Raw genomic sequence first — 18,707 nt, forward strand, 5'->3', positions numbered from 1 at the left:
TTTCGGACTAGTAAATTTAACTTTCGGACAACCAGAATCTGAACGTTACTCGTCCAATGGGCAAGTGGAATAAAAAAAAAAGTTTTTTGCCCTGAAATTGGTCCATAGAGGGTCGCCCAAAAGAAAACCATATTGTCTTGTTGTAGTATTCCATTGGGAAGGGGCTTTTCTGCGAAACAATCCTAATTTTCGATCTTCATATTGTAACTGCTTTCCTTCTCTTTCAAAAATTACAGGTTAGTGACGTCAGTGATGATGTCAGACGAGCAGCTGTGATGTCACTGGGTTTTCTCTTGTTTAGGTAATTTTGCTATCATTGTAGATGCACTCAGTTTGCTGTCATTTGATTTATAATGGTAATAGGACTCAGAGGTTTCACAAAGTTTTGAAGTAGGGGGACACCTATTGGAGAGTAGCTGGGCAGAAAATTACACTTGAAGTGAGTTTCTCTATGTTCAGTTTGAAAGTAGGCAGGTACTGACTCTTGTGTATCCTGGTACTGGTACTCGGGTCCCGCCTTCTATTGACAACTCTGAGGACTGAGTGAAGTCCAATTCTGTCTGTAATCATAGTCCTGATTAGCAAAATCACGAGCATGATTACAGACTGAATTGGATGACACAAAGTCCTGTTACCAATTAATCATATCAAACCATTACAATTTCTGGGAACGAATGGCTGTGATAAATAAACAAAGTTCTATTAAGGCGTTTAAGAGACTGTAGAAACAACCATTTTATTTACGAAATACTTGGGGAAAAGGACCCCGGTCGAGTGTAACTATCCAGCGCGCGCAATGGTGTGTGCTGACCAGTTACTTAGGCATGATGCGTACACTGTCCTATGCTCAAATCATCCCTGTTAATAGCTAATCAGATTCGAGAATTTTGTTAAAGTTATGATCAAAGCGAAAAGCCGTCTTTGTTGGCATAGAAATTATAAACTATTTACCAAGAAAAGATTTGGGGTCTTGATCTGTATGAACTGGTGTACTGTTAAAACATTTGACGGTGTAAATGGCAGTGTTTTCTAAAGATTTTTACAACTGAAAGAAGTCGTAATTGACACTACAATTGCCTCATAATTTTACATTGAAATAAGAGACATTTAGGATCGCGTTTACGGCAAACGTCAGATTCGCGCTTACCTTTCCTAAAAGAAGAAGTAAATAGACGAGAATAGTTCAAAATAATTATGGTCTTTGATGCCAACACGAAACTACTCAACTTCATTTAGAAACGGAAATCAGCGTGCAGCAAACATAGGATAATCGTGGTCACGTGGTCATTTTTGCCGTTTTATTGTTAAGATGCTCCTAAAATCTCTCTATTATCAATAATCATCAGCGGCAGTTATTGGCACTTTTCAGAAAATTATTGTGTGAGCGTTCGAAAGTTTCAGGACAATTTTCAGGTCTTCAGGTTATTTGGAACGTCATCAGGAAATTTTCAGCCACTATGACTTCAGTTTAAGGCACGAAATGTTCGCTTCACTCACACGCGTGGTTTCTTTTTTGGCTCTTCACGCAATCTTTCCTCCCCAAAGAGTCTTGTTGGGGAGGAAAGATTGCGTGACGAGCCAAAAGAGCGTCTGCGAGGGAGGCTAACACATGGATTATTCTCTATTTTGTTATTAACTTTCTTTTCCTTGTGGTAGGACCCCTGAGCAGTGTCCCAGTGTAGTTTCACTGTTGTCAGAGAGTTATAACCCTCACGTGAGATATGGAGCTGCTATGGCCCTGGGTATTGCATGTGCGGGCACTGGTCTCAAGGTAAGGACACAGATATGAGCATTAACTTCTTATCAGGAAATACGGGGAGTTATCGGCAATACTTATTTTCAGTTCAGCTGTCAGTTCAGTTCAGTTCAACTCTCTCTCGCTGTCTATCGACTTTAACGGTTTCGCGCCTCGCCAACTATCAGCCGATAGAACCTCGAGTTTCCCGCGAATTTATAATGACAACACGGTTTTCAATTGAGTATCGAAAGTAATTCGCTTTTGCCTTGGTTTTGCTTTATAACGCTCTGTGACTCGCACCTTTTTCTCAACCATTGAGAAGCAAAACCAAAACCAATCGTGACTCGCTCGCATGCGTTTTCCCGCGCTTGGCGCCGGTTACATGTATTTGCTCTGAATTCTGATTTGTTCATTTCGCTGTTTACGTCTGTTGTGATTGGTCGAGTAATTACTTTGGTTTTGGTTGTACGATACTCAGTTGAAAACCGCTCTAACTCCTGTATTGCATGATGCATTGTCGTCTCCGCTCACGACTAAACCGTGATCTCTGTGGAAAATTATATCAACGATTGTAATTAGCGTCTCAAAAATAGTTGAATGACTCAGACGATGCCATGTCATAAACTAACTTGAGAAGAAAACTCCCCCAAACACCACGTCCTCGACGTTTTGATTTATGGGGCCTTTGTCTCAAGTTGGGTGTCATTATGTCTGGGGTGTTTTGTGTTGTCGGCGTTTTGACTACAAGTCACTCAAAGTCATTATTATCTGTTCTCTTGTAGGAGGCAATTGGGCTGCTGGAACCTATGACCAACGACCCTGTAAACTACGTTCGACAGGTAAAATGAAATGCGGATCTTTACCAGCAGCGAAAACGCCACCGTTAAAATGAATTCGCGTTTCAGTTTCAAACGTCGTCGCGATTATTCCAACTCGCTTTCAATGTCAAATGTAGGTGAAATTTCCTGAAGTTGAATTCTTGGAGACCGCATACAAGTTTAAGAAGAGAAAGAAAATTTGTCGTCGTGTGTTTACGTCTTTCATAAAATGTCCCATCAGGAAATTTCACGTTCTAGTCGTGCAGTGACGGCAAAGAAATGTACCGAAAAGTATAATGCACGTGCAGAGTTGTTGTTTTGGTTATTAAGCCAATTGCTTTTCTTACGTTCGCTTTGCCGTCGCCGTCATCGTTGCTAAAGCTCTCTTATAACACAGGAAGATCACAGGAAATGTTGTACGGTTTTGGCTTGAATTTCCAGTTCATACATGTGAATTGATGGTGATTAATCTTTGTGTTTTTCCAGGGTGCCTTGATCGCCAGCTCGTTGGTTCTTATCCAGCAAACGGAGCTCTCGTGTCCCAAGGTTGTTAAATTTCGTGAGATTTTTGCCAAAGTGATCGGCGACAAACACGAAGACGTCATTGCTAAGTTTGGTGCCACCTTGGCTCAAGGCATCCTTGATGCTGGTGAGTAGTTATCGTAAGAAAATTGAGGGTAAGAGGAAGGAGGGGTCGTGGGCAATTGTTAAGGTCGTTGCTGACTAATTCAAAGGTATTTTTGTGCAGTTTGTGACTGCGGCAAAAGCAGATTTTAGCGAGGGCTGTTTAAATCCAAAAAGAAAGCTGGTGGTGACCACGCATTTTCTGGGGTACTTAAGCAACGATAATTCCAAAAAGTTGTAAAATAAATAGGAATATACGTTGTGTTTTTTTTTTTTGTTGTTGACAAATTGAAGGTTAATTATCTCTGGAACATGCGTGGTTACGCCTAATTTTCTTCTTTGATTTCAACTGCAATTGCTAAGGTCTTCTTTTCCCTCATAGTCATAAACCGCGCAAAAATACATCTGAATAAGTAGGCACCGTCCTTAACAAATCAAAGCTTCTCGGACTGTCCCAAGATGCGCAGAAGGTATGCGCAGTAGCAAAAGGAGATACCGTCCTCAAGTGTATTTGAAGTGTAGTTTATTCTCGATCCGGGATCAAGCCCTGCTACTGGTATGATTAGCCGCCTAACCGAGTTCAACTCATAGTCGTTCTTGCAAATAGACTGCGAGTAGTCTCTTGTCCTGAATTTTGTAGCGCGCGCAATGGATCTAGCGGCGAAGCCGCAAGCTGCGAGAAATGCCTCTTCCCAATCCCTCCTCGTTCACTATTCTAATTTGCATAATTTTTGTCATCTCCTTGCGTGCGTGATCTGAGGAAAAAGTAGGACTGCTCGCAGTCTATCTTGTACATAACCAACTGCTCTGCCTTCCCGCTGTCACTAGTGAGTTAACCAATACCTGGCCTCGGGAGACTCTGCCATATCTTCTAACTTTCTTTCCTGCATTTCCAAGGTGGACGAAACGTGACCATCTCACTGCAGTCGCGCGCGGGCCACACGCACATGGCAACAGTCGTAGGCCTGTTCGTGTTTACACACGTCTGGTTCTGGTTCCCATTGTCTCATTTCATTTCTCTGGCGTTCACACCCTCTTGCATCATTGGACTCAACTCAGACTTAAAGGTGAGATTTAAAGAAGGTAACAAATATAATAATATTCGTGTGCGTTACAAGGATTGCTTAGGTTCCTGAGATGTTTTGTATCAGGGAACAAGGAGCTTTTATCTTTACCACTACAGAGGACGCATACGACACTGTGATGTCAATACAGGAACGGTTAGTCCCCCGGTTCTCTATTCCTCGGTTGTTTCATTCTGAGTATTCAACAATCCCATTCGTATTTTCGTCCACAACAATTTTTCTTCCTCTTCACATGAAAAACAACCGAGGAATAGAAAAATCGCGAGACTAGCGGCACATCCCTACTATCCCCAGTCTCCCGTCTCACACGGTATTGTACCCAACCGGAAGTGAAATTTGACACTACAGTGCTTCTCAAACGCGGTGAAGGAAACTTGATAAGGATTGTTTTTTTCGAAATTCATACGAGAACTGCTCGAAGACTTCATCAAGCAAATGAAAAAAATTCTCTCGTATACACTTTAATGGTATGTTTCGTCTTTGCGTTTCAGATGCCCAAAATGCAGTTCAGATCAAACGCTAAGCCGTCGTTGTATGCTTACCCCGAGCCACTGAAGCCTCCAAAGAAAGAGGAGAAGGAAAAGGTATGCACCGTTGAGTGTCTGGTGAACCCCTTGTTTCAGCGATGAGTTGTCTGTCTTTTAGTGAAAGTGCTTGTTACTGGTAACCTAAGCACTGCACGGTTGACTCTTATTTCCTTCCTCACAATACAATACGTATCTCTTACTAACCGAGTTCGAAGTCCGTACTGTACTTTACGGCGAGGATCCGTAACTTACAGTTTGGACCGAGAAAACGAGGTCAGTAAGATATTTATTATATATCAGACGCTGAGGTTAATCGGGCGCCCGGTAAAAGAAACTAGTTGAAGTTTGGCGGGCCGTACAGTGAAATTCGGCCCGCAAAATTGACCAATCACAACGCGCTTACGAACTGAGAGATTAATAAAAATCGAAAACGTCCCAGGCGTGACCTGCGCACAGACCGATGTCCGACCAATATGGTCAAAATATACACCTTATTTCAGGCCGAAATGGTCCAGTCTTCATTTCCCTCATAACCCTTGAGAGCAAATCGGACTTATTACCCTTTGGCAGGTCACACTTATATAACTGGGAGGATCGTATCCGCCACCAAGGCAAACCGCTCAATGTAACGCACGGCAACATAGAATCTATTTGTTTTATATAGTAAAGAAGCAAAAGTTGTTAATGGTGACGTAATCTATGCGTCTGTCCTCCAATAGATCACAAGTGAGCACCAATCAAAATGCGTGTAGAATTCAGCTTATTATATAAATGTAATTATAAAAACTGAATCATTGTATAATGCAATTCGAGGGATTTGATTGGCTTAGCGGCCATGGTATATGAGCCATTATACCATGACCGAGAAATGGCGACCATTAAATTGTCTTCCGGTTGTTCTTGCACAGCGAAATGAGTAAGATCTAGCAATATTTCTTGATTGTTTTTAATAAAACAATTATTCCCCTCGCGATTGTTGGATATGAGATGATTATAGCCAACTCGGTGCTACGCGCCTCGTTGGCTATCTATCATCTCATTAGTCCAACGCGCGCTCGTGGAATGATTGTTAACTATTCCTGATTTGAATGAGCTACTCGTGAATCTGAAAAAAGAAAGCTAGCGTTCGTGCTTTTAAGGTTAATTTTGGTAATTTTCTACTTAAAAAACAAAGATCTGTTTATCATTTTCAACAATAGTAATGAGTTTGTATATTGTAAACTAATTTTCTGGTGTAGCTGTAATTTATGCTTGTTTTTTCTTTTGCTTTTTTCTCTATTTGTATTGATTTTTAGTCTTGACGGCTACAGGTTTATTAGTGTTAGGCACTGTTATGTATTACCCTCGCCAAATAAACATTCTACTATTTATTTAAACAGGTCACCACAGCAGTGCTGTCGATCACGAACAAAATCAAGTCGAGAGCAAAGAAATCTGAAGCGTCCGATGACAAAATGGAAGTGGTAAGATTTGTCTTGAGCCGGAATGATGTATTTATCACTCAGTGACACAGGTATACTCGGAAAGCGAATCAGGTCAACAACCAGAGACATTTATACCACCTACTGACGTTCCACAATTTACTTGACTCTGAGGATGACCACCGCTTAGGTTGTCGAAACGTCAATCAATGTCACCTCAAGCTGTCCTTCTCAGGACTACGCTCACCTGGATGATCATATTTTACATACTTATGAGAGTCCGAGTTGTCCCAGCACGGGTCGAACATATGACCTCCCAATTACTAGTTCGGATGCTCTACCATTGAGCTACAGGAGACTCCTGAGAGCTCTTTTTATGTAACAAACATACTGCATACTGTTGTTGCATACTGTTAGGATTTGAATGTCAATGACTGGCATGTGCTTAATGAAAGAAATGAGATGGTGCCGTAGTAGCCCCTTAAGCTCCCTGATTACATAGCCTGGGAAAGGGGGAAGGGGAATTGAAAGCTCCCCTCGCGCGTCGCGCGCGCGTCCACGATTCCACGCAAGCTACTGATAACAGAGCAAACGCAAAACTGGGTTCGGCCAACTCAAGTTCCAGTGGTGACTGGCATGTAATTTCTCCTTTCAATCTCACTACTTGATGAAACACACAGGTCAAAAGAAAAAAGGAAGTGATCACAAGAGGCAATTTCCCCAACTTGTTTCTTGTAATGATTCTCATAACCCAAAAGAACAATTTGAGAATGAAACTATTTTACCACAGGTGGTTAAATATTCTGTGGTAAGATGAGGTCATATGCACAGTGGCTTGCCTATATGTAGCCTGTGAACAGGATCCCAAGTAAAGTATAGGGTGAAGAGAAAAATCGGCGAGCCGGGTGAGCGGGGCACGGTATGGGGACAAGAAAGAAAGAGAGGGGGGCTCCCTCCCTTTCTTCCCCCCCCCCCCCCTCTCCGAGCTCGATGTTTGTCTTCGCCCTATACCCCACTTGGGAGCCTGTTCACAGGCTATAGCCTATGAGGTTTTACAGCCACCTTTTGTCACGATAAGATGAAACAAAGACCAATTTAGTTTTAATGGTAAAAACCGAAAGGTGTTGATTGAGCAACAACAACAACACTTTATTAAAAACAGAGAGTTACAAGTTAGATATATACCTACACGCAAATAGCTAAAGCTAGTCGAGGCGGGTAGGTATGACTATATTAAACTAAATGCAAATAAATTTTGGTCTTTACAACTTGACATTATTAACAAAGTTTACAAAGCAACAGCAGGAACAATCTTAAATAAGTAGTAAACAAATAAGTTATACAGAACAAAAAAGGATTCGCAAGCTATATTGATAGAAATTACAGGACTCTTACAAATTTACAAGCTTTTGATTATTTCAAGAAATTGAACTTCTCTCATACTAATCTCAGTTTTAAGCATTTAAATTGAACACCCAAATGTCCCAGGGCAGAATATTTTAAGCGTATATTCAAATGATATTATTAAAATTCTTACGGGGCATTTTGGTGCGTTTTGTTTTGCTGATGTTGATGTGCATTTATTTGAAAGGATCAGGAAGGCGACAAGGATAAAACAGCTTCAACAAAGGTAACTTGATTTATGTTTGAATTTAATTAGGGGAGGGGGCTAATTGTGTCTTGATGTCACGTCAGTAGGCCATTTCCGAGTTGCTATGAACCTCATTATCAAAGCGAGGTTAAGCGCAAAGCTTTTCATTTGAAAAAAAGTTTTGTTTGCATGTGTATGAAGACTAATTTCATAATAAAAACTTTGCATTATGAAAACCTCATTATGAAAGCGAGGCTAAGTGCAAGGCTTTTCATGTGAAATTAGTTTTGTCTGCATATGAACGAAAACTAATTTTCATAATAAAAACTTTGCACTTAGCCTCACTTTCATAATGAAGAGCACAACAACTCGGAAATGGCCTTTTAACTTAGTGACTTGTCTTGAAGTGAAAATGTGACAGCTGTTGATTCTGAACATTTTAACATCATTCCGCTTTCTGACGGAAGCCATAATTATAGCATAAATTTTGGTTCGATCTTTTGTGGATCCAAAATTTGACTCATGTAATGTTCGCAAGCTGACGTGGCTCACGTCGAAGTTCGTGATAGTCTTCCTTCTTCAATATACTCGGTCAGTTTTGTTTGGAGATCGTTTGGGTACTTGCCACACCATTCTTTCCGTGGCGGGTTTGTTCCTATGTTGAGCTAGCGAATAATGGTTTGTTTTTATTTTTTGTTCTTTCAGGAAAAAGACGATAAAGACAAGAATGGGGAAGAATCAACAGTCGAAAAGAGTGAAAAGGAAAGCAGCGAGAAGATGGAAGAGGAGGAACCTGACTTTGAATTATTGGAGAATCCCGCCCGAGTTCTTCCAGCACAGGTAAGCAAAATTTCCGAAGTTTACCCGAAGAAGTCCGAAGTTGATCCGAAGACTTCAGTTGGATGCGAAACGTGAACGATATTTCAATGGTGATGCATAATCGCGCGAATTTTATTCTCTGTTATTTCCATATATAAAGCTGGTTATCTTGAAATAACAACGCTTTCTTTCCTTGCAGCTCAAGGTTATTTCATTACCAGAAGACAGCCGTTACATGCCTCTTAAGCCGGTATGTTTGCGTTTTTATTGTTTAAAAGCTGTTGTATCGCCGCAAATGTTATCTTCGGGAAAAGAGTGCTCACTTCGAAAATGAAGGACAAGAAATGTTTTACAGAAAAGAAACACGTAACCGGGTTTTGTTGCACACATTCTTTGTGAAGCCTGACCAAAAGTGATGGTAATCGTAATGGTAATGTATTTATGTACCGCACATATCAATTCTGTGAGGTGAGATAGATTGTCAGCATGTATAGGTGCCACTGGCAGTCACCATCAGTCCATGTTTTTAACTCACCACCCACCCAACCCACTCATGAGTATGAAATCAGAGATGGAGATGGATCACCCACCGCGGACTACGTCCCGTACTCTTTTCGAGCAGAGTGTGGGTTCTTTAACGTCCCACAGATAATGAGGTTATTAGGAACAAGTGTTGTGAGACAGGACCTACGGTTTATCGTCCTTATCCGAGAAGACTAAATGTCATTACAAAGCAGCACTTTCTCTTCAGTTATTTAAAGACCCTGAGTGTTGGTCCGGCTGGGATTTGAACCTGCGATCTCCCACATAGTAGTACATTGCTCCCCCAACTGAGCTAACCGGTCGGCGGTTTTTAAATTGGTTAATTTGCGATAGACAAGCATACCATGCAATGACAGTAGTAATGTGTTTAGTTCCTTCTTTTTACGTAAAATAATGATAAGTGACAGCCTGAGGAGTTGTTTAGTTTACTAACACATCCGAATTTCTTTGATGCTAATTTCTTCAACTGTTTGTCCCGCAGGTTAATATCGGAGGAATAGTCATGATGACAGACTCGAAGTCTGACGAGCCAGAAGACCTCATTGAACCTCTACCTGGTAACTAATCATTTTATTACTCATTAGAGTAGTTTTCAACACGCAATCTCCGAGTTGCTTTGATTCTCACCACGAAAGCGAGGTAAAGTGCAATGCTTTTCTGTGAAAATTAGTTTTGTTTGCATATGAATGAAAACTATTTTTCATAATAATATCATTGCTTTGCACGTAGCCTCGCTTTCATAATGAGGTTCAAAGCAACTCGGAGATGGCTTATTGAGTGTCGTGACACCAGAAACAAATGCATTTCTCTGGCCAATCAAAGTAGACATAAACAGCGCAATAAACCAATCAGAGCTTAAGGTAAATAAATGAACCGCCGCCGAGCGCGGGAAAACGCATGCGAGCAAGTCATGATTGATTTTGGTTTTGCATCTCTTTGGTTGAAAAATTGGCGCGACTTAGCTAACAATTCAGAGAGCGTTGTTAAGCAAACCAGAGCAAACGCTAATTACTTTCCACACTCAACTGAAAATCGCCCTAATAAATGATAAATCGGTTAATAAATGAACCATTTAGTTTTTTTTTTTGTTGCCGCTAACCTTACTTCAGCTTGTTGACTAGCTCTGCGTAACTGCATGGCGTACACATGCTATTTCATAATAATGTCACACTCTAGAAACTACTGGGAGACTGGTACGAGTGAGGGATGATGGGATCGTTTGGGTGGACAGATGGAAATTGCTCTGATAAATAAGTGCATTTCTCGGTGGTCAGTTGTATAGGAAATACTCTTTTAGATGAAAACTATTTAACAAGAGCTACGCTACCCGGAGAAAATGTCAAAAAAAATGCACTGATTCGTCGGCGCGATGTACGTCCGTCTACCCAAACCATCCCACAATCCCTTACTCGTACTGGTCAGTCTTTTCACATTTTCTGGAGTGGGGAATACGATAGATATTTGTGTTCGTATTCATTGCCCTACACGGGACTAAAGGTCTTAAGGTACGGCTTTACATTTGTAGAATCACGCACTCGCACTCATTCGATCCTCTTTGTAACCTGTCGATCACATTGCCACACAACAAAACCTTTTTAAACCAAACTGCTTGCAAGGCTGACCCTACGGCAAAAGGGCAATTTACTTGGGCCAATATTTCAACTAGTACCAGTAGTCTTCTTCAGGACCAATTTTTGTTCTCATTGTAACTCTGGTCCTGAAGAAGACTAGTTGTACTACAGTTGCACCTCTCCACAACGGCCACCTTGGGGACAGAAGAAAGTGGCCGTTGTGGAGAGGTGGCCGTTATGGGGAGGTAGGGGTGAAATATGACACCTTTTTTTTCGGGAAGTACAACATGTTTATTGTTTCAAATTCATGCTTACTGTAGCCTATAAAGGCAATCCAATCTTAAATAATATATATAGATAAAATACACAATAAGACGTAAATAAGGTTTTGAATCAAAATGTTAACAAGACGAAACGAGCAAGGTTCGCAAGATTCGCTATATTTATTGTAGACAATTTATGCTCACTGCAGCATTTAAATGGAACACGATCAAAATACGTATATCATTCAAATGGATACAGAAACGTAATGTTCCAAAGACAAATGTCGATTACTGCATCAGTTTATAAAAAAAGGTTTTTACAAAAAAGTACTGTACTGGCCGTTGTCGAGAGGTTATTTTAGCAGTTGGGGACGTACTTTAGTGGCCGTTGCCGTTGTAGGGAGGTGGCCGTTGTAGAGAGGTTTAAACAAGAGCTAATGTATGGATTGTCCGCCGGGGCAAAAAAAAGTGGCCGTCGTAGAGAGGTGGCCGTTGTGGAGAGGTGGCCGTTAGTGGAGGTTCGACTGTAGTTGTAATATTGGCTCAAATAAATTGCCTTTGCCGTAGCGTCAGCCTGGCAACCAGTTTGATTTATTTACACGTAAAGTGACGTCTGGCACGTGCATTTTACTACATGAGATCCGGCAACGAAACGTATTTAGAACAATTTTATTGGTGTGTCGTGTGGTCCGCTGCATTCAAAAGTTTCGTTAAACCTTTTTGTCTTTGTTTCAGCTTCTTCTCCGATGGGTATTGGCGCTGAAGAGGATGAAGAGGAACCAGAACCGCCGGAACCATTTGAATACATCGACGAGGATTAACGAGCGTTTTGTCTATGAACCGTATGAGTTGTCTTACTGTAACTCTTTCCTTGTTAAGAGTATCAAAAGCAAATGCTAGTTTTTTTTTTTTTTTGGACAAATTCTTGCTCTGAAAAATTGTAATGAGGAGCACCACCGACTTAGAAAAGTTAGAGCCACCTTGTACAGCTCAGCAAAGTACACCACTAAACAGTACTGATAAATACCTCTTGTATAAATGGTCGCACTTTGGAATCAAACGGTGTAGAATCACATTGCTTGAGTCCGGGTTACACTCTAGAAGGAAGGGTTACTAGTAAGGCCACATTTGTTTGGTCGTGTTGCAAGAGGTTGTATTGGAGGCCTTTCAAAGTTCGTGAATGCTGCCGATCCAAAGGAAAAACGTTTGCGAAGATCACTTTAACAAAGCTCGCCTTTTTATTTTGAACTCTTGCATCTGATATAATCTTCAGTCTCCCCTCAAAGCGCGAGTAATTTAATTAAGAGGCATAGCTTCAGGACTTACAAACAAAAGCAGGCTTTTATGCTTGCTTTACAAATAAAAAAATTGTTTACAATTTTCATACGATGTCGGTTCTGTTGTTACCGTTGCGCGGGGTGCATGATTGGTGGTTTAGGCGCTATTTTAGGAATGTAAACTGGTCTTGAAATTGAACGGTTCGGGTAGTGTAACCGATTCCTTCCTCTCTAATATTATAAGCGCCCCACTTTCGAGTTGTGTTTGTCATTGAGCGTCTCTTCACCAATAAGCGCCTCTCTGTTCTCAGTTCATTGTGCCATCTGGAATCCTTCGAAAGAAACTAATCAAATGTTATTTCCGCGCCGTTTTCAAATAATGACTCCGCGAACCAAGGAACTCATAGAATTCCACGTTGTCGTCCCCGTTGATATCCAGTGACGCAAACAAGGCCCTGAGTTGGTGGTCCTTAAGCGGGACATTCAGCTTTTTCATGCCGCTAATAAACTCGGTTTTGTTGATGGTCGTAGCGTTAGTGTCCTTCGCTAGTATCCTGAATAAGTCAATGAGGCGAAGGCCTCGAGTGCGCACGAAAGTAAGGAACATTTCCACTGCGTCTGGTTTCTTTTTCATCCCCTTCACAACATGGCGGCCTCCTCTAATGCTCACATCCCAAGAACAGCTGAAGTTTGGTCTTTCCTCTAGAAGAGCTTCTAGCTCAATCGCGCAGTCCCTGTGTTTGGACAAAATAAAAAAACCTGAAATACCAAACACTACTTTGGGTCGTAAAATAAATAAATAAATAAATAAATAAATAAATAAATAAATAAATAACCTTTATTTATCCTCGGCAGTATTTATAGCACAAGTGCTAGTGGGGCCGAGCATTAAACTTCACAAAGAAATAATTTCAACTGAACATAACACGGTTAAAATCCCAACTGGTGCGAGGCAGACCAGCTGGCTGTTTATAAGCGCGGCAGAGGTGTAGAACTCGGGGCAACCAAGAACAACTCCAGCTTGATGTGTCGGGCAGCTGTGCGGAAATCTTTTCTTTTTCGCTGACGTTGAGTAACTTTATTTTCCTCTGAAATTGCCCTGACCATGTAAACCCCGTAAGCTCAAAGCTATGAAAGGGGGAGGGGGAGGCAGGGAGGGAGGGAGGGAGGGGGGAAAATGGGATACGCAACACTATGAAATTCATACGAATCTTAAGGGAGGTTTAATACTGTGCCGAGAAGCGGGATGTACTCTCTTATTATGGAGGGCTGCGAGACAGTATTAGAATCCGAGAACAAAAAACCAAATGCCCCAACTGATACCAAAACGGACACTATAAGCATTCTGATTGAACAGGCTGTGAAATGAGCCAACGATCGACGTGCGATTTCCTCCGCGGCAATCTGTATTAAGCGACGCAGGAAAACTCCTCCTTTTTAATCACTGCCTTGTTATACTGCACTCCGCATTCCAATCGTTTTTACTGGAAAAAAAAAGGAAAACGAAGCAAAACAAAACAAAAAAAAAATACAAAAAACAAAGAAAAAAGAAAACGATGGAAAACGCTACTTTCAAGTGACTTCTCGTGGTGTTCTTACGTCATCATTTGCGAAAACCTCCGTCTTCATTTGTCATTGCCGTCCACGTTTGAAAGAGAGATCTCCGTTCTCAGCCATTTTGGTTCGTACACACTTAGTTGTAAAACAAATGCCGTTGTATTAATCAATCAAAAAGGGATATGTGTGCCATACTGGGCGCAAACACTGACGCGCGTGGGGTGAATTCTTCAGTTTCACCAACAACACGCCGTAAACTAGGCAGACTAGCCGTGAACTTACCTATCAAACACCACGTCCTCTAGAATAAACTCACGGAGAGCACTCGTCGGGTTGCATCTTAACCCGCGGAGAAGCGAACAAGCTCCTGAGCTCTGGAACGAATTCTTCCCTATTCTGAGTACCTCCAAATTCTGGTTTGTCTTGAGTGCGTCAGCGATCTTGAAAGCACCTGCGGTGTGGATACCTGGAAATACGATTCGGAATGCTATAACTTGGGATACAATGACTATAGTTCAGTGTTTAAATCAATTCAACATGCTCTCTTTTGTAGGTAATGGTAATGTATTTATATACCGCACATATCACATAGTCTCATGGCGGTTTACATTTCTTCTGTGGGGTGAAATCGGACGTCAGCGTGTAAAGGCGCCACTGGCAGCCACTATCGGTCCATATTTTGATCTCACCCACCCACCCACTCAACTCATGCATGAATGTGAAAGACAAATGAAACAGAGATAAAGATAGACCGCCACACAGGGGACTACGTCCCCTACTCTTTTCAAACAGTGTGTGTGGGTTCTTTAACGTCCCACAGATTATTAGGAACAATTGTTGTGAGACGGGACCTACGGTTTATCGTCCTTATCCGAGAAGACTAGAAAGTCTAACCGTCTGCAGATGTCAGGGCAAAGGCAGCACTTTCTCCTCAGTTATTTAAAGACCCTGAGTGTTAGTCTGGCCGGGATTTGAACCTGCCACCTCCCACACGGTAGTCCAGAGCTCTCCCAACTGAGCTAACCGGTCGGCGGTGCAGGTGTAGGAGTGGTGTTAACTAAAGCGAATATCAAAATCGGATGCCCGTAAACTTGCACCGTTCCAAAGCGGACTCGGGGGTGAAATTTCTGATTAAAGAGAAATGAATATATGAAACATACATTTGAACTGCGGGTGAAAGATTAAATAGAAGAAAGATCCTCGCAGTTATTTACGCAACTTAAGCAGTTGCAAAAAGAAAGCCTGAAAAAATTCAGGCTTGAACGGGATTCGATCCTATGGCCTCTGCGATACTCGTGCATTTCTCTACCAACTGAGCTATAAAGCCAACTGAGAGCTGGTCATACTGTGAGTTCGAAATATACCCGTGAAGGATGAATAAACGAATATGAGTATATGTAACATATATTTGAACTGCTTTTGAAAGATTAAATGGGAGAAATATCCTCGCAGTTATCTACACAACTAATACAGTTGCGACTGAAAAGAAAGCCTGAAAAAAAAGTCAAAAGAGAAATTAATGAAAGTGAATTGCGAAATGAAAAGATTCTACGTGTATTTTAAATCCTAAAGCAGCTAGTAACGGTTACATAAAATAAAGTCTTTCACGTTAAAACTTACCGCAACTCTGCATTTCCAGCACTTTAAGATGATGGTTTTGGACCAGGGCAGAACTAAGATGGCTCGCTCCCTCATCTGAGAAACAATTCCAAGAAAGTTCAAGCTCCTTCAGTTTCTTGTTTCTTGCAAGTCCATTCGCCAGCTCTTCGATTCCAGACACTCTGATGTTGTTCCAGCTTAAGTCAAGGTACTCCAATTTGTCGTTTCTTGAGAGTGCTCGGCCAAGATGAAGAGCTCCTTCGTCTCCGAGGTCGTTGTAGCTGAAATCCATGCTCCTTAAACGAGGGTTGGAAGACAAAGCGTCCAAGAACCGCTTGATATCTTTACCATGGATTCCACAACCGCTCAAGTTCAACTCTTGTAATGAAGCGTTTTCAAGCAACATGTCACTAATTGCACTGGCTCCTTCCTTTCCAATTTTGTTCTCAGAGAGGTCAAAGTGTGTCACAAAACAGTTGTCTTTGAGAATTTTGGCCAAGGCCACGGACCCCTGATCCCCAATCCCATTGTCGTGGAGACATAGGGAAGTCACTGCTATATCGAGCTCAAGTGCTACAGCAATTGCTTGCGCTCCGGTATCGCGAATGCCGTAATGCTTCAGGTCTACAAAGCCGGTTTGACACTGGCGAACAAATTTGGTGACTGGAACGGTGTTAAGATCCTCGCACGCTTGGAAGTAACGTTGCAATGTCGTCTTGTTGAACTTGAGTTTTCGTTCTTTTTGGAAGCCATCGGGATCCTCCTCCAAATCTGTTTCAAAACCCTGATCTTCTGAAGGGACTGAGAGAAGTGAATCTTTTCTCAAGTTTGATGTCGAACCAGTTGATCTGTATGCGCTCATCACCGACTTCGCAAAGAAAATAAGTGTTTAAACTAGGGAGTTTGACAGAATTAGCTAGCCTTTTCTTAGATTGTTCCTTCTTGTGTTCCCTCGCTTTCCACTCCTCTCTTGCCGTCTTTACTTGCTTTCCTCTTAATTTTGAAGTCCAAATAATACAAACGAACTCGAAAAGTTAATTCAGCCTCACCTGTAACCTTGTAGCCTAACAGATTTAACGGTTTTAAAAGAAACCTGTTTCAATCGACTGAAAACGTCAAGTTTTGAATCTTATCGTTTGTTTTGGCTGAGAACGACGGTTGCATGCCTATATTTTCTTCGACAAGAAGCGTCTTAGGAAAAAAGAGAAAACTGTAGTCTTCCATGAAACCGGCGTGTATGCATGTTTTTATTATAATTGTTACTTAAGCAGGACTGCTCTCGTTTTTCTTGAGCGATGATCGTGACAGTTGTGATAAGATAGCATATCAGCTGGTGAACGAAACCGGCCATTGATGGATAAACAAACCTTATCTTTACCTTGTATACGTCATCACCAGAAACGAATCACTGCGTAACAGTGTTTTAGGTAGGTTGTTTTTATGGAGATAGACAAGTGAAACAATTATAGAAATTATGAAAAACCCTTAGGAAGACTCCCATCACAATGTTAACTTCTTAAGAGGTTTTAGTTCAATTTCAAAACTCGACCACACGTGTTTAAGCTTGCACGCTAAACACGCGAATTTTCTGTTTCCTAAATAATTAATGGCAAGGAGGAATTTTAAAAACAATTCTTTTAGTGTGTGAAGTAATATATCAAAGACGAGAAGGCGTGTTTCATCAGATATCCAAACACTGAGAAGTAGGTTGAAAAAACGAAGCGCAGCAGAATTTTTTTTTTTAACGACTTCGAGGTGTTTGGATATCTGATGAAACACACTTTCGAGTGTTTTGATATGGCTTCTCAAATGATCAATAACTCTTGAAGAAATTCAAGGCTAAAGTTGGCAAAATTTTATGGTAATTAGGAAGACATATCCAGACCACAGTCACAGCAGTGATTTTCTTTGTTTTCTCTTGATGGATTATTAATGAGTTTGAGAAATTAACGAGCAACATTTATGATGAGGCTGTATTAACAAGGTAGAGTTTATAAAGTAGGATCGGTGATCTAATTAGCTTCACTTGAAAACAAGGCTTTTCGTTTAAAAAGGCGATAGTAAGATGTTGAAATTTTTGATATGTGGAAAATGGGAAAACCGATTGTACCTCAGAAAACACCTTTGATATGTTATTTTGTCTAATTACAATGCTGTTTTGCAGAACTGGTGTTATCAGTTGTATCGTTGAAGGGAATCATGACAACTCTTTGTTTTGTACACTGGCTTTAATAATAAATGAAAAGCCGTAAGTTTAAAACATTTTGCACGTGATTCAAGAGAGAAAGGTCTCGAGTCTTTACTTAAAAATAATGTTTGTCTTGATCGCGATGACAGTTTTACGTTTTCAGTGCCATTAAAATGAAATAGCGTATTTTTCGGAAAGCTAAAGCTAGCTTGAAAACTGTTTGTAACGATACTGATAATGATCGAGGTCCCCTGTAGTTTCTCCCAATAACTATTTTTGTATACTAAAATTTTCCATAGCAGAAGAAACCACTTCGAGGTTGCTCCCAGACAGAAAATGACACACAGGTAAAGTTATGAGAATGATATATTATTCAGTAATGACACAGGCAAACTCGGAAAAAGAAATTACGAGTGCTCCTATCAGCAGTCGAACCTCCGACCTTCCGATTACTAGTTTGGATGCTCTACCACTGGGCTACAGGAGACTCGTGGGAGCTAAGGCCATTAAACTAGGTTAAGTTATGCTGTGACAATACTAAGCGTTGTAGTTCAGCTAGACCCCCGCTATGTCGAACCCCTTCCTGCCTCTAACAGAGGCTCTTTTCCCTAGGACAGTAGAATCCGTATTAACTTTGTAAAGGGAAACCACATGAATAGGCTGCCTGGTAATTTAATTTCAAACGACCTACAATACTGAATGTAGGATCTTAATGTTTTTGCGTTAATGTTTTGTTAGTCCGCTTCTATGCCGTGTACCCCATTGTCACACCATTTTATCGCTGCCGTTTCTTAACCAAGTAAACGATTTTGTGAGCGCTTTTTTGCATAAACTGTGCACTAACGTACCAAATGTTATAAAAAAAATGGCGTTTTTATTGTGTTTAACGTGTATTCTGTGCAAGCTGTATTAAGCGGTCATCCATGTTCGACTTTACACTGGTTTACAGTACAGTCGACTCCCGATAACTCGAACCTTCAAGGGAAATGGGAAAAGGTTCGAGTTATCGGGATTTCGAGTTATCAAGGGTAAAATTATACAGAAAATGACTTGAAAGGAAAGGAAAATTGGTTCGTTCACACTTGG

General features: G+C 41.1%; 2 protein-coding genes across 2 annotated transcripts in view; one reads left to right on the forward strand and one right to left on the reverse strand.

The window, feature by feature from the left end:
* The window catches only part of LOC146469040 (26S proteasome non-ATPase regulatory subunit 1-like), a 25,176-nt gene extending 12,792 nt beyond the window's left edge, over nucleotides 1–12,384 (forward strand). The window contains exons 23-34 of the mRNA XM_085123641.1: nucleotides 237–301; nucleotides 1,657–1,771; nucleotides 2,521–2,577; nucleotides 3,043–3,205; nucleotides 4,078–4,247; nucleotides 4,757–4,849; nucleotides 6,172–6,255; nucleotides 7,805–7,843; nucleotides 8,510–8,644; nucleotides 8,823–8,873; nucleotides 9,648–9,723; nucleotides 11,736–12,384. Coding sequence (XP_084979767.1) covers nucleotides 237–301; nucleotides 1,657–1,771; nucleotides 2,521–2,577; nucleotides 3,043–3,205; nucleotides 4,078–4,247; nucleotides 4,757–4,849; nucleotides 6,172–6,255; nucleotides 7,805–7,843; nucleotides 8,510–8,644; nucleotides 8,823–8,873; nucleotides 9,648–9,723; nucleotides 11,736–11,821 — 1,134 coding nt within the window. The 3' untranslated portion in view covers nucleotides 11,822–12,384. The remainder of the gene's footprint in view (nucleotides 1–236; nucleotides 302–1,656; nucleotides 1,772–2,520; nucleotides 2,578–3,042; nucleotides 3,206–4,077; nucleotides 4,248–4,756; nucleotides 4,850–6,171; nucleotides 6,256–7,804; nucleotides 7,844–8,509; nucleotides 8,645–8,822; nucleotides 8,874–9,647; nucleotides 9,724–11,735) is intronic.
* On the reverse strand, nucleotides 11,923–16,926 carry LOC146469041 (uncharacterized). Its single transcript, XM_085123644.1, has 3 exons — nucleotides 15,455–16,926; nucleotides 14,117–14,300; nucleotides 11,923–13,011 (listed from the first exon to the last, which is right to left on the reverse strand). Exons 1-3 carry the CDS (start codon nucleotides 16,293–16,295, stop codon nucleotides 12,633–12,635), a joined length of 1,404 nt encoding a protein of 467 aa, XP_084979770.1. The 5' UTR covers nucleotides 16,296–16,926; the 3' UTR covers nucleotides 11,923–12,632.
* Nucleotides 16,927–18,707: the final 1,781 nt, after the last annotated feature.

The sequence above is a fragment of the Pavona decussata genome, unplaced genomic scaffold, assembly GCF_977016875.1.
Source record: "Pavona decussata unplaced genomic scaffold, jaPavDecu1.1 SCAFFOLD_127, whole genome shotgun sequence".
Taxonomy (NCBI): domain Eukaryota; kingdom Metazoa; phylum Cnidaria; class Anthozoa; order Scleractinia; family Agariciidae; genus Pavona; species Pavona decussata.

Excerpts from the sequence above, each read along its gene's own strand:
- LOC146469041 (XM_085123644.1), bottom strand. The coding sequence starts at position 16,295 with ATGAGCGCATACAGATCAACTGGTTCGACATCAAACTTGAGAAAAGAT. Across the intron at positions 14,301-15,454 it reads GCTGGAAATGCAGAGTTGCG|GTATCCACACCGCAGGTGCT; the intron begins GTAAGTTTTAAC and ends TCGTATTTCCAG. Across the intron at positions 13,012-14,116 it reads GAGGACGTGGTGTTTGATAG|GGACTGCGCGATTGAGCTAG; the intron begins GTAAGTTCACGG and ends GTCCAAACACAG.